Here is a 16,263-nt window from a genome sequence, read left to right on the forward strand (position 1 = left end):
CTGTATTTTTTTAGTCATGGTATTCAACTATGCTATACTTTACATGTCACAGAATTTTCTTCGCCACATGCAGTTTATCTTACGATAACTCGAATGGTACTCTGATACCTTTAATTGAGGCTCAATGTCCTTTCCACTTGTCAATCAATACTTACGAATAAAGAAAAATATAATAATGATTCCTATAATGATAGCCGAGATGGCCCGATGGTAAGAACGCGTAAATCTTAACCGATGATCGTGGGTTCAAACCCGGGACAGCACCACTGAATTCGCATTTGCTTAATTTGTGATTATAATTCATCTCAATTCATGTGAAGGAAAACATCGCGAGGAACCTGCATCTGTCTAATTTCACTGAAATTCTACCACATGTGTATTCCACCAACCCGCACTGGAGCAGCATGGTGGAATAAGCTCCAAACCTCCTGAAAAAAGGGAGAGGCCTTTGGCTCAGCAGTAGGACATACACAGGCTGATAAGGAACTCCTACATCATAAAGGGTATTAAGTAAAAAGCTTGATATATATATTACGAGCACCTTGTTGTTCTCCAGTGCGTAAATAACTCCATTAATATTCATCGCCACATTTGCTATTAATTAAAATATTGTAATGAGAAATTAAAATACAATTCACACAACATTTTCTCACAGAAATACGCAGAGCGTAAGACGTCTTTATTACTGCCACTGTTACGTAATTCGAACAAATCTTTGCTGATAGATACATTTTTTTTTCTTGTTAATTAAATTTAAGATGTCGAAAAAATAACGCAACGAGAGAACAGATTGCGTTTATATTTTGTTCCGACACATTGTTTTGTCTCATTACTTAATGTATGCAGAAAAACTGACATAAGACATTTTTAATCGATTTCAAAATGAGGAGGGGAAAACGTGAGCTTACATTTAGGCGAATATTTATATTAATTTTTTTATTTTTAGTGTATCACATTACAGTTGATACACTAAAAATAAAGTACAGATAAAGTACAGTTGAAATTAATATTAAATCTCCAATCCGAGACTTAATTATTTATTTTATTTATTTACCGGTAAACGAATATGTACAAATCCAAAGAACCATCGACCATCTGCTTTATAACTTCCTTCACTTATAATTTAATTATTATTATTTATTTATTTTATATAATACGTTTCAACATTATTAGGTAGGTTTTATATAACTGGGCACTGCGTGTAACAGTAGTAACGATTACGAATGAAAAAAAAGAATAATATATTTCATAGACAATAAAGTGTCTGTGATAGCACACATTGCTAATAATACAACAATACATCGTACACTGAAAAAGTGAATGAAAACACAAGTTAATCTACGGAAACAAAATAAGAGAAATACAAACATTAATTAAAGAATATAAAGAAGATTATATAGGATCGTTTTATTGCGTAGTATGTTAGTTAAGATATATTCGCTGTTTCGTTATTGATTTCAAGTGTCGAATGTGCATGACGTGTTCATTACAGGCGCAATATTATGTCCCATAACACGTCAGACCTATTTAAGGCCGACCTATTTAAAATTATTTTTATTTTTTTATTTTTGAAGCACGTTCGTTTTACGTAACGCTGTAAGTAACGGAGCGAAGCATGTTCGTGTATTGCTACCGTAGATTGTAATAAATACATAAGATGAAAACGTAGATGATCTTTTTTTATGTTATAGGTAGAAGCGGACGGGCAAAAATATGATAAGGAATATTAACCATTCCTTACGTCCTTACGTCGACATACCAACCTCGGAAACTTCCCAACCTCTGGAAGGAACAGATGTTATGTCCCTTTTGCCTGTAGCTACACAGACTCACTCACCTTCAAACCGGAACGCAACAGTACTAAATATTGCTATTTAGCGTTAGAATACAAAGCCCTACCACCAAGCAACGAAGTACTATCTGAAGTTGTTAACGTGATAGGTAAGTACCGTACACTGTACATCCGTCACGGCACTTATTACGTGACGTTACAATCAATTCAAATTACCCTAAAGCCGTTACTGCATTGAATTTACTTTCGTTTCCATGAAACCACGTAACGGTAGACGTGCGTGAAGAATTTAATCACTTTATTTCTGGTAACGACCAGTTGTGATTTAGCCTTTATTTGATTCAATAAGATTTAAAGAGAATAGATAGATAACGTATAAAACTAATCACACTTATTTGATGCAGCTGTATAAAAAGATAACAACAAAATAAAGCTAATGTTCACTTAATACTTTCGCCGGTTCTTCTCGGTCTGAGGTGTTTATTTTCGAACCGGTAGTAGATTTATGACAATCATAAGCAAGTGTAACGCTTATATATTGAATAAATACTTTTGACTTTTATTATTTAATTATATATATTACTATTGTTTAGGTACTAGGATTATAAATTACATATAGCCTTTAACAAATAAATAAATTACAGACATCTGATAAATCAGCAAAAAAACTCAACGGGACTATGTCACAATATTTATTTTGAAGTAATTATTTAAAATACGACCTAGACCCGATCCTTTCATTCCCAATCTATCATATATAATATATTTATCCATATAATATATAGCAATGCAAACTATCGCTTAGCGCCTGTCAGGTCAAAGGTCACAACTTCGCCTTGATCTCTCACCTATTATATTTGTAATGAAACTGCAGCGATTGAATGCATTTATTTCAATGAGATGTATAAAGAATAAAATTTACGATACTGAAAACATGTTATTTAAAAATTAAAGCGACAGAAAGGTAATCTTTTAGCTTTAAATAAGATTTACGTAATATATGTATATATAACTTAAATCTATCCTCCACAAACTATATTCGCCACGGCAATTTATTCTCAAGGGAGGGGAACAGGTGCTCTCTATTCCATCACCCTCATAATCTGATGGGACAGCAGATCCGATACGACCGGAACGACTTCAAGCGCAAGACAACGGCTCACTGCTTACCTTATGACACTTTGGTAATTGGCTCGACCGAGCCTGGGGTTTGAACCCAGGAACTTAAGGTCTAAGGTCTTATTAGCTAGCCACTATATGAAGGAGCAGTGAACATAATATATCTATGAGTTTCAGTGAAACGTAATTCGACCTTGTAATCGTTACTATGACGCCGTCCTCTTTAATTCGGCTTGTTATATGCAACGGGAAGGTAAGATGGACCAACGGGCTCCAAGTAATCTCTGATCTTAGAGACTGCCACTGTGAAAAGTTTTATGGTTTTATGGTCTTATTTACACATACGAGCTTATAGGATGTCGTGGTATGACATCCTATAAGTGTCAGTAAAATAAGTGAGAAATAACCTATCAAGTTGTTAAAAAAACAAGTCGAAGTGTATGCAAAATTCAGACCAATCGACTAGGTGAATCTGGAAAATTCATTTGCATGATTAGACATATTATATAGACGGGTGAAGTCGAATAAGCATGAATAAAATATAAATTAGAAAAACAGTATCGAGTCAGCAAAGTATGGAGAATATGTGTGACTGTACGTTAAGAAAGATAAGTTATTGAAATAGTTTCAACTTAACACAAAACTCGCACGAACATGCAAATGTTCTTGGAGCAGACAGATAACGACACGTCGTCACGTAGACAAATTTTTCACACTCCATTTTTACAAATTAAGGCATACGCTTATCGTGAACTACGTAATACAACATCGTCGTTCAATCACTTGACGGTAGCTTGGTAGAATCTGTATTCTGAACCAGGCCCCTCTTTCCCACTGGGCATCCTGGACACGTGCTTGGCCCCGTCATCATAGGGCCGGGCCTAGTCCCTGCCAGAACACTAAACGATAACCGATACTCACAACCCAAAAAAATATTTCAATGTTACGGTCAGAGGGGGGGTGGTGGTAACTTGTGCGTGTGAAGGCGTATCCTAATGCGCCCAGGGCCTCCACTAGGTTAAAGACAGCTTTGTTCTGAACTGTTGTTAGTTTCATATTTAGTTCATCTTGTAAAATGAAGTATAAAAAAAGCCTAGTTGAATAAACTATGTTTTTTATTTTTTGTAATCAAACGCGTCATTAGAGTTTTCGAGTGTTAAATAGTTTTAAACCAATAATATATTTAATGTCATATTTTTTGGTGTTTGAGAAAAATTAATATTAGCATGTTACGATTTTATTGATAATTTTATTGATAACTAAGTCAAACACTATACGCTTAAACGCTTTTTAAATCACATTACCAAACAACAACAAAAAATAAAATCAATTGAAAAACAAAGGAGATTATTTATATTATAACATACTTTGCAAAGAAGTGTAATGAATATATATGAATGTATGAATATCAGGCAAAATAACATATTATTTTTTAAAGTTATATTTCTAACAACGCCAATGTGTATAAGCCGTGACCACTTATCACCGAGTTACTCCTTTGCACGCCTCCATATTTACGATTAAAAAAAAACTACACTAGACAAAAACTTTATATCAAGTTTTTAATAGTCTTTAATTATTGTATATGTAATTTTGACGCTGAATACAATTAATATTAATATAGATCAGTTTCGGATTATTATACTGACTAATGAAATATAATATACTGGATACATATATATATATATATATGTATAGAACGTGTTCTTAAAATTTTTTTTAAAACTTTAAATAAAAACTCCTTGTTGAAAAAATAACTTTGTTACAAAATAAAACGATGAATTACCTCTTTATATGCCACGTTGAAACAATTATACGTTAACGAATTACATAGAAGAAATGAAAGAAGCTATATAAAATTATCATTGTATTTATTTATTACAATAACGTGGTGTTATTGTAAATTAATTATTTTATAGCTATTGAAACAGCGCAGCGTAGCTACTTACATAACACACGGCCATCTGATATACTACGTATACTACTTTTCTTTTGTAAATACATACTTATATAGATAATTACACCTAGACTCAGGAGAAACAGACATGTTCATGCACACAAATGTCTGTCATGGGTGGGAATCAAACCCACAACCTTCGGCGTGAAAGGCAAGTATATACCAACCATGCCAACCGGCTCGTCAATTTACGACAATATTAAATACGCTGTGTTTATTGAGAGTTTAAACAACTATGTATTATTATATTTTTATTAAATATTTGATGTGTATCGATGTTTAACCATGTACCAAAGACAGTGTCAGCAGGTTGTGCAGCAACCATACAAGATGACAAGGTTAATGGGTACCAAGAACAAAAATAAATGTTAATACTTTTGTTGGAATGAATAAATAAATAAATTACACATTAGTCATCCGAAAGATTAACATACACGTATGTCTTTGTTTTCGTAACATAAAACATTTCGTAATATGTGACTTATTATAGGAGACTAACTCAAGAACGATTGGTTAATTTTTGTAACAAGGCATTTATCTAAACATCCGCATCATTTTACAGAATTAAATTTAATACTTAACGACATTACCAAAGAATAAACTCGCTAAGAAATATTCTCTGCATAGAATGGTCTCTATCATCTATATAGGTATACATATATATATAAGTTGGCAAGAAGAATGTTTTTTTGTCGGATAGCTCTTGATGAGCTGTAGCTTTATATAAAAAAAGATAGATAAATGAGTAAATAATGCGTCCGAAATATGAAAATTGATATACGTTTTCAATAATGGTTTTGGTAGAATTTTGACCACGGAGCGAACAATAATACTCATAGAAAAATAAATAAAATTTTTCAACAACACATATATAACTATTAATATCAAACGAGATGGCTAAGAATAGAACAGATAAATCCAAAAATACCCAGTGTTAACGTACATGAGGTAATGAAATTTTCGGAATAAGGTCCCAACATCATTAACAAGCAAGGTCATTGCCCTGTGCTCTAGCCATCGGGCATTCGGATATACTTTACCTACTTTTAAAAATACAGCCAATAGCTACACGTGTACACGTGCATAATACACGTAACGTGATCATGCTTAGGTGATCGTGTCAGACTTACTATAGAATAAAATATCTATATCTATATTTGAAGCTCGGATTGATACTTGTTACTCCATGTTACATCCGGTCACAGAAACATATGTTTTTGGTAATAGACAGAGCTAAGTAGCGCTCATAGCTCAGCTATTATCCAATGAATTACATAAAGTGTTAACATTCTCCGATGAGTCTCCATTCGACATTTCGAGGCGCGTTAAATATGATTTAATTCTTATATAACTGTCTATTATTTGTCTGCTTAAAAAAAGTGAAAAGTATCAGTCTCTAAATGTCCCACTGGTCTAAATCCTATCCTTTTTGAAGGTTTCGCGCTTAATCCACCACGCTGCTGCAATGCGGGTTGGATACATGCACAGATTTTCATCTGCCACATATAGGTTTCCTCACGATGTTTTCCTTCACCGTCGAGCACAAGATGAATTATAAGCACAGCGAAATTCAGTGCTGCTTGCCCGGGTTCGAAGTCAGAATAATCGATTAAAAATTTAAGATTCAAGTCTTCTAACCACCCGGCCATCGCGGCTCATTCACGGCCATCATTTACATCTGCTTTGCTAGACATGTACTAAAAAGCACTATTTTTATAGATAACCCTACCCTTTCTTTTGTCCAGAGGGTGGATCTACCAGTTATCTGTCCGATAGCTGGTTGGAATCACTACGGGTACGCGACCCCGGACTGCTCTAGCTACTAGTGTCACATTCCTGTATCTTCCGTGATCACAGTATCCTCACCCCTCTCCTTGATACGTTGTTTCCCAAAATTATCCCAGCGTCACGCCAAAGAAGAAGGAAAACTAATATTAAACCCGGAGCGGTGCCTCCGTTTAGGCGTAAGCCAGTCACCTGCGGCCAAACCAGCACCACACGTATTGACTCGTCATTCCTACGGATCCTGCTGGGGAGGAGGAGAGGGTGGCATGGGTACTGGGCAAGCCCGTGTTGCCATAAAGTCGCCTGCCCAGGCGTAGCAGCATCCACGGAGAGGACACTTCGCTCACCTGTCTTGCAGGTGGAAAACAACACGGAGAGTGGCTTGCTTAAATCATCTGACAAAGATGCAGAGGCCTATTTATTACCCTTTCTTTTATTCCAACAGACAATCATTTGAAAGAATCCTTGAGTTATTATGATGTTAACCATCATATACATCAACAATGCGCCAATAACCTTGGGGACTAAGATGTTATGTGCCTTGTGCCTCTAATTACACTGGCTCACTCACTCTTCAAACCGAAACACAACAATACCAAGCACTGTTGTTTTGCGGTAGAATATCTGATGAGTGGGTGGTACATACCCAGACGAGCTTGCACAAAGCCCTACCACCAATCTCAGTCATAATAGGTATATAAAAAAGTAGCATACGTACTTAATTGGGATTTAAGCTCGCTTCTTATAAAATTTCATCAAAATCGGTTGAATGGTTAAGCCGTGAAAGCGTGACAAGCAGACAGAGTTACTTTAACATTAGTATAGATTACAATTAATTCATCTCGTGCTTGACGGTGAAGAAAAACATCGTGAGGGAACCTGCATGTGTCTAATTTCATTGAAATTCTGCCACATGTATGTTCTACCAACCCGCATTGAGCAGCGTGGTGGAGTAAGCTCCAAACCTTCTCCTTAAAAGGGAGAGGAGGCCTTAGCCCAGCAGTGGGACATTAACAGGCTGTTACTGTAGATTACAAAAGATATGTAATAGTTCAAGTGTTTGCACGAATATAGATGCATTCTCTATTCCTTCACTCTGTTCAACTGACACGACATTCGCTCTTAGAGCCTAGCATTGATATACGGTAAAGTTAGTTAAGTTTATCTCGCAAATATTTAATTAAAATCAATAAATGACAGAGCTAATAGTAATAAACATGATATTTTATAGCGCATAAAAGCTTAAGAGTGAAATGACAGACTATCAAAGATTATATAAATAATCTTATTAATATGTTAAGTTAAAGTTTAAATTTCGATGCTAATTATTCTCTAGAAATAAATCTATAACCACTCGTACTGGTGGTTAGCTTATGTGACAGCAGATCCCGAGGTCCTGAGCTTAAATCCTGGATGATACCAATAAAAATCTATTCAGTTTATCTATCAAGAACTCTTCAATAATAGCTGGTATTAGGAAGTTGGAATTGTTACACTCCTTTGCCGAAGTTAATCCTGCACTTGTCTTGGCGATCCTGACTGGGCTACTGGGAAAAAGTAATTAAATTTTCAAGTTCAGCAGACGCCTTGAAAATTATTAAAACCCCTTTACATAGATACGTAAAGTTTAAGATAATTAAAGCGTGTTAAAAAGTATATAAATAAATACAATGCAATACATACACACCGTTATTTCTTTGTATAATTTATAAACATAGAAGTGTTACTCTGTGAGCTATTTAATTGCTTTTAAAATAAATACACTTAAAAATAACCTGCCAAAATGTTAAACAATGCAATCAAAAACCATTTTAAAAATGTTATCGCACCGAATATTAATGGAATACCGCGTATATCATATCGTGTGATCGTGAGCCATGTTGTATGTTATAAATAAGTAATTTTTGTTGTCGAGTGAGTGGTCAGATACTAATGTTCCCATCACAGACGTTATCTCTAGCATCTATATTGTCTAGTAAATGTACGTATTGACTCACGCGGCCCACTTTTTATTTGGAATGTCGAAACACTAATTCTATTATCATGTAAAATACAAATATGTTAACAGTTAGCCATAAGAGCGTACATAGATCTATTTTACTAAGTTGCACAGAGACGCCAACGTTACCGAACGGGCATAATCTACGAAAATCTAACTTAATATTTATGGTATTATATAAGCACTTCAAAACCAATCCAACATACATAAGCATATTACATAATACGTAAATGTAGTTCTTATATTAGTTATTATTTGTTTTTCTCATTTTTTGGAATGAAAATATATTTAAAAAAAGCTGACGTTTTTTTCTAAGAACATGTTTAATAAATATTTACAAGAACATTTACCAGGATAAACTATCTAACCCAAGTCATTGACATTTAACGTATTCAATATTAATCACGTAAAATTTCATACAAGAAATTTGACAAAATTCACTTTATTGCAATATTGTATTCAGTTTATCCAGCAGCAAATTCCTCAGGAGTTGGCATATGCGCGCGAACTCTGGCGCACCTATCCTTGTCTATATTCAGACTTTTACGTTTGCACGCTATATCCTTCTCCAACGCACCGCGATACTTCATTAATTCTGATCTTACGGCCTCTGCATCTCTCATCTTAATCTGCAGTGATTCGGTTGTCTCCTTAATAAACTTAGCTTCTGCAATCAAAGCATATTGAGCCTCATCCCTACAATTTTCCACACTTGTTCGTTCGTAATTCCTAGCATGTAACCTTGTCATTACACATTTATTTTTTTCATCTACTTTTCGCACAGATTCTTTTAGATAATCTATAAGGTTTTCTATATCGGCTAATTTTTTTAGATTTTCCTTTAAATTCTTTTCTAAGTTTTCACACATTGCTTCAGTAGCTTCAATTGTTTCTGCCAACGCATAATTAGTTCTGTCTGCCTGTAACTTCATGTCCTGACTTCCCTTAGTTATGACTGTCATAAGATCTCCTCGCAATTGTTCAGATTCTTGTCTTACTTCTTCGCAATTTCTTATGACCTCTGCACAATAGTGTTGCCAATATTCCAATGTAGTAGCATTTTCAGGCCACCTGGCCACGCCGGGATGGTACAATATTAAATTTGATTCAGGAGAAAGTGATACATTTCTTCTATCTACTTTTAAGCTAATCATTTTATCGCTCCAATCAAATTCAATAGATGACTTAGCTGCCTTATTTTTTTCCATTTGTACTTCAACTTTTGCTAAAGTATTCATAAAAACTCTTCTTATTTCACCGACAATTGCTACTTCTTTAATTAGTTCTTGTTCAGCGTCATCTCGTACTAAATCCGGTTCATATCGTCCCGTGCGCAATTCTAAGCATTCTCTCGATATCGCTTCTGGCATCATTAAGATTCTACACGCACCTTTCAGACGCGCTCTATCTTCATCTAAAATGTTAATCTCATCAGTTATAGCTTGGAGTGCCTTTTCAGTTTGTTGTTTCCAATGTGCCAAATCTTTAGTCCTTTTATCCAACAATGCGTTTGAATCATTTAGTTTGTTGTCTAAATTGGTAAAAGCATTTTCAATGTCCTTTTTAGTTTGAATTTCCAAAGCTTTCGCTTTATCAGTGGCGCGAGGAGTTAGAATGTACTCATTTTTTTTACGCCATTCGCCAGTAGAGTATCTTGTTATAGAGTATTTGTCAACAACTGGTCTAACTCCTGTGGTTCCTGCTTGCGGCGTCCAGTCTAAGTGACCAGCTGCCCATGGACCAATGGGTCCCATTCCTAGAATGTCACCACTAGTGCTATCTGTAGGCTGTGGTAGATATTTAGGGGGAGCACCCGGAGGATAAATCTTGGGCTCTGGGGGTTTGATCAATCCGGGTACATACGGTGCAGCGTGGATATTTTCATGTTGCCGTACGGTAGTAATTTCTTGTTTGGTACTTTCGGTATCATATCGACCCTCTTTAGGGCAAATGTTTGGACAACTATATGGATCCATCTTTGTAGCCATTTTTCTATTAATTTAGTTGAAACTGCTATTGCATAAGAATAGTAATAAAAAATATAAGCTAAACAAATATAAATTAACCTAAACTGACATCTAAATGTCATTAAATAAATTGTTGCTTTGCATGTGCCAGTGATAAAAATAAAACGAATGGTATCCATATTGCAAAACTTTTAAATGTCTGTAATTTGGTGATAAATAGTTAATTTTATTTCATAACGTCAAATCTTTGATTGCCAAATTAATGCGGACAATAAATATGAATACATTATATATGTTATATAAAACGAATTTAATACGAATGCAAATGAAAGTCTTCTAATTAAGTTAATGGATATTGTTAAATTTCGAATGTTTTAAAATATTTTCGTAAATAAATGTTATTACTAATCTTTAAATATATATGCTTTATATACTGTACAGCTACTATATTACTATATTTAATTTACAGCTTTTGTACAGCTACTATATTTAATTTCTTTTTAGAGTTATAATTCTTGTATATAACAGTCTATAACAGTATTTTCATAAACAAAAGCATAATAAGTACCATACCAACTTAGCAAGTATTACATCCCATGATAAGGTCACAGTAATCACCATTATTATTCGTTCCCACTCTCGTGGGATGATAGATAAAGATGCCATTGTTTTTTTTTTTTTGTTGAAAGTAATTTTTGCTGTTCTTGAGTATAACGATTCCGTGTTCCGTAATTATTCAACGGTTCATTAATTCCACGTTATCTAAATTGTTCACAGTCGAGAAGGGTTTTAAATAACGTTAGTATCAACTGTTTATATCCAATATGCAATATGTGTTTTGCAAAGCAGAACATTCTACTTTAAAGTATGTCGTAAATTACGCGAAAACTACGATTCCTGTCCGAGAACGGATGCGTCTAAATTTAATAAGTCAGAGATATTAAGGCAAATCAACTAAAGTAACTACTTACTGAGTTTTATGACGGTTCTCCTCGGTACAATCTACATTCTAAGCCAGTGGTATTTTGCATTTTATGTAATCTTGTAAAATGACGACTCAAATGTTTGTAAGAGCCTACTTTAATCAAGTATTTATTTTGATTGCTTCTTTGCTGTAGAATTTAATAGCTAGTATTTGTTACATAACTTTTATTAAATTTCGAACAAAAATGAATATTGTTTCTAACATAACATTCTAATGAGTGAATATAATGGAACATGATTTATCTTAATCAAAATAGCATCTCAGTATAATTTTGCAATGAACTTACGCAATCGACACTTGTTTACAAGACAATAAATAGTGAAAGGTGACTACAGAAGCGGTAAGTTGCCCCGAGACGAAAATAATAGTTTATTAATTGAGTCATCCTCATAGTGACAAATTTCTCACTAAAATAATTATTCACAATATGTGTAATTTCATTAAAAGCAATATATGTATGAATATTAGTGACAAAAGCGTTTAGGACAGAAGCGATAGAGGACAATAGGAGGACTATCTATTTAGTATCCAGCCAGTTCCGACGCAGACGGGTAATGAGAACGCACCATACCACATCTGTCTCGATCAATGTTTAATGTCTTCCTTTTCGATGCAATGTCTCTTTCTAAAATTATCCTCTTGTCCAAAAGGCCTTGTCTCACTCTCTCTGCGTTTTTCAGCTGACAGAGCAATGATGTAACGGTTTCATGAATCTTTTTCACTTCCTCAATCAAACCCAAATGAGGCTGATCTCTAACACTTTCACCATGAGGCCTCCAATTATTTCTATTATCAAGCCTTGTTTGAGCTAATTTCATCGCTGCATCCATTTTCCTAACAGAATCCTGTAAGTTACTTATTAATAGCTCCATATCTGCAATTCTTTGAAGATTATCTCGCAGTGTCTCTTCTAATTTCGTGCAAAGTTCCTGAGTTATTGCGACCGTTTCTGCTAATGCCATATCAGTTCTATCAGCTTGATTCCTAAGCTTTCTACCACCATTAACTAAAATAGCATTGAGACTTCCGCGTAAGTCAGCTGATTTCTGTCGAGTGGCTTCACAATTTTGAACAGTCTCTCTACAAAAGTATTCCCAATATTCCAATGGTGCTGTATATTCGCCAAAACGAGTTGATCCTGGTTTAAACAGAATGGTATTAGACTTCGTGTTAAGGCTTAAGTTTATACTTTCGGTGTTGTAGGCCATAGCTTTATCACACCAATCATATTCTATTCTATGTTTTGCTGCCTTGTTTATAGCCATTTGCTCTTCAATTTTATCAAGTGTATTTTTCAATGTTGACCGAACTTCACTCACTAGATTCATTTCTTTAATTAGCTCTTGTTCTGCTAAATCTGATACTAAATCTGGTTGAAATCGATTAGATCGAAGGTCTAAACATTCTTTAGATATAGATTCAGGTAACATAAGTACCCTTGAAGCTCCTTTCAAGCGTTGTCGCTCTATTTCAAGAAACTCCACTTCTTCCGTAATCGCTTTACACGCTCGTTCAACTTCGACTTTCCATCTGAATATGTCTTTTGCTTTTTGTCGTAATCTTTTAAAGTTTTCGCTTTGTTGCTTATCAATGTTACCAAATGCTTGCATAATAGACGTTTTAGCGTTGTATTCTACAATATTCGATTCAGTTATAATTTCAGGATCAAGCACATTTTCATTATGTTTTCTCCATTCACTTAAAGAATATCGGCTAATGCTATACTTATTAACTGCTGGCCTTGTGCCCGTCATCTTGGCAAGCGGCGTCCAATCAACCTTTCCATCGGGCCCCGGTTTGAGATTTGGAAGATGTTCTTCACCTGATATAGGATATGGTCTTGTTTCTACTTCTTTAGGTTCACAAGTTTCAACATGTTCCGGTTCTTTAGATTTTTGTTTTTCTAATTCTTTAACTTCTTCTAAGGCTTTCTCTGGGCTTTTATCGGCCTTTTTGAAGGCTCCGATATCTGTGCATACTTTTGGACATCTGTCGTCTTCGGGAAAAGAAGTCATATTCATATTATATTTTTGTAAAATTAATCATAAACGTTAGAATAAGATTTTGATGAAAAAAATACCGTAAATATAAAATCAAACACAGATGAAATACGACTGACAATATATGTTGTGATCTTATTTATATATACATCAAAATTACATCATCGACGTCAATACCACAGCCGGCCAGTGTTCCCCTTAAAGTTAATTCTATTAAACAGTACTTATGTCGTACGTTCTACTTAAAGTATTTTACGCTATATATATATATATATATATATATATATATATATATATATATATATATATTATACATTCAAATATTTACAACATTGTCAAAGTGGACCAAAAAAATTATTACCCGCTTTTTGATTCACTTCATCCAATTTATCTATTTTTTATTATTTTCGAACTATGTGTATCTTTACCTAATATCTAACTTTTGTTGAGTTGAGTGCAAAACTTCACATACGATATAATATTTTATTTTATTTATTTATTAAGATTTACTAACAGTTATTTACACTGAATATAATCCATTTAAAAAATAAGGTAAAGTTTAGTTTATCACTGAATATAGATAAACTAAAAATTAATTACAACAATATAGAAGACATATCAAATATATATGTCTTCAGCCTTTTTTTAAGTTATTTTAGTGATACGAGTAAAAATAACGCAATAAATTATGATTGAAGAGAAATAAACAAAACATTTTATTATTAGAACGCTTAACGGAATGACACTGTATTGACAAAACTCCTTAAAATGGATGCATGATAATATAGACCATTTTTATTTTGAAATTAACAGTAAAATAGTATATATATGTATACGCTTTGCTTGTCTTGTTCGCATTTGGTTAGCGCTACCGACTAGCGTCACCCTCATTATTATTCCTTTCCGCCGACAGTGAAAACTTACAATTTGCAATATCCGACGTTTGTCCGGATCTTTATTTACTTCGTTGTAGTCTAATCGTTCGACTGCTTTCTATATAATATCAATGATCTACTCTCGTTTTCACTTCTTGTTTATTTATTTGATTAATATTAATAATATAAGAGAGCCGCTGCGCTGGAGACGTCTAAAGATGGAATTACAATTGTTTTGTAAAAGTTGCAATGTTTTATCGTTGTCAAGTCAAAATCTTTAAGATAGGTCATGGAATAACAAGATATCTCTGCAAGAGTATACTAATGTTATAAATGCGAAAGTAACTCTGACGGTCTGTTACAATTTCACGGCTAAACTGTACCGATTTTAATGAAATTTGGTATGAAGCAAGCTTGAACCACAAGGAAGGATATAGGCAACTTTGTATACCTGACACACGCTCCTCCCTCCTTTAACACTCGTGCGAAGCCGCGGGCGAAAACTAGTAATACATGTCTCGAAATTGTCTTGATGTTAATATTTAATAACGATTTTTTTACATATTATTTTATGTATAAAGACGCGTATTTTAAAAATACAAATTCGACCTCCGAAAAAAAAATGAGTAAAAATCGTGATTCAATAATTGAATAATTAGAAATTAGTTTCTTTAAACAGAAACATTTATTTTTATCTTTAACATTTCCACAACAATAATAATGCCGTCATACAAACATAAGTGCATATTTCATGACCATTAAATTAATGAATATAATTGTTAAATTAACAAATGTTAAAACTGTAAGCAATGTTACGTAACTTCTAATGATTAATCGTTTAATGAAATTAAACACCATCTATTTGCGCATGATAACATTTCTTTTCGATTTAACATTTTTCGTTTCGTAAATTCTAAATAATCTCTTGTCACACTCTTATGCCAAATTTTGTTTAAAAAAATCCTAAAAACAACAAATTTAAAAAACAATGCCTCAGTTGCTAAATAAAAAAAAATTGTAAGGGAACGCTTGTGTGCTAATGGTTATTAAACAATTAATGAATTTATGGATGATAGCACACCTTGGGAATGAGACGATCGCCGCCTGGCTATTCCTTTTTTTTTTAATTTCGCAAACGAAACGTGATATAAAAAAAATCCACTGAGTTTCTTTTGCCGGTTCTTGTGTTTCTTTTCCGAACCGGTGGTGGTTTCTAGTTTGACTATCAATAAGTAAGTGTAAGTTTCAATGATGAATAAAGTATTTTAATTATTATTTTTGATTTTGAAACTTTCATTTATAGTTTGGAGGTTATTATATACATATATATATATATATATATATATATATTATATATATATATAATAACCTCCAATTATATATATATATATATATAATAATTATATATATATATAATTATTATTATATATTATATATATATAATGTTATTATTATATATATATATATATATATAATAACCTCCAAACTATAAATGAAAGTTTCAAAATCAAAAATCATAATTAAAATACTTTATTCATCATTGAAACTTACACTTACTTATTGATAGTCAAACTAAAAACCACCACCGGTTCGGAAAAGAAACACAAGAACCGGCAAAAGAAACTCAGTGGATTTTTTTTATATCATGTTTCGTTTGCGAAATTAAAAAAAAAAGGAATAGCCAGGCGGCGATCGTATTGTATTATATATATATATATATATATAGGAAGGCGGACGAGCTTATGGGCCATTGGCATTGTAAGAAATGTTAACCATCGCTTAAA

The 16,263-nt window shown here is 33.4% G+C and overlaps 3 protein-coding genes across 3 annotated transcripts in view; all 3 read right to left on the reverse strand.

Moving 5' to 3' along the window:
* The window catches only part of LOC126777690 (LHFPL tetraspan subfamily member 3 protein), a 29,080-nt gene that overhangs the window by 4,536 nt on the left and 8,281 nt on the right, over positions 1-16,263 (reverse strand). The gene's annotated exons all lie outside the window — the stretch shown is intronic.
* LOC126777650 (tektin-4-like) lies at positions 9,028-10,721 on the reverse strand. Its single transcript, XM_050500766.1, has one exon. It carries the CDS (start codon positions 10,638-10,640, stop codon positions 9,117-9,119), a length of 1,524 nt encoding a protein of 507 aa, XP_050356723.1. The 5' UTR covers positions 10,641-10,721; the 3' UTR covers positions 9,028-9,116.
* On the reverse strand, positions 11,414-13,701 carry LOC126777651 (tektin-4-like). The gene has a single exon (XM_050500767.1). The coding sequence runs from the start codon at positions 13,623-13,625 to the stop codon at positions 12,126-12,128; it is 1,500 nt and encodes a 499-aa protein (XP_050356724.1). The 5' UTR covers positions 13,626-13,701; the 3' UTR covers positions 11,414-12,125.

Source organism: Nymphalis io, chromosome 23 (genome assembly GCF_905147045.1).
Source record: "Nymphalis io chromosome 23, ilAglIoxx1.1, whole genome shotgun sequence".
NCBI classification, from domain to species: domain Eukaryota; kingdom Metazoa; phylum Arthropoda; class Insecta; order Lepidoptera; family Nymphalidae; genus Nymphalis; species Nymphalis io.

What these genes read in the sequence shown, in the direction of transcription:
- LOC126777650 (XM_050500766.1), bottom strand. Translation starts at nt 10,640, where the DNA reads ATGGCTACAAAGATGGATCCATATAGTTGTCCAAACATTTGCCCTAAA.
- LOC126777651 (XM_050500767.1), bottom strand. Translation starts at nt 13,625, where the DNA reads ATGAATATGACTTCTTTTCCCGAAGACGACAGATGTCCAAAAGTATGC.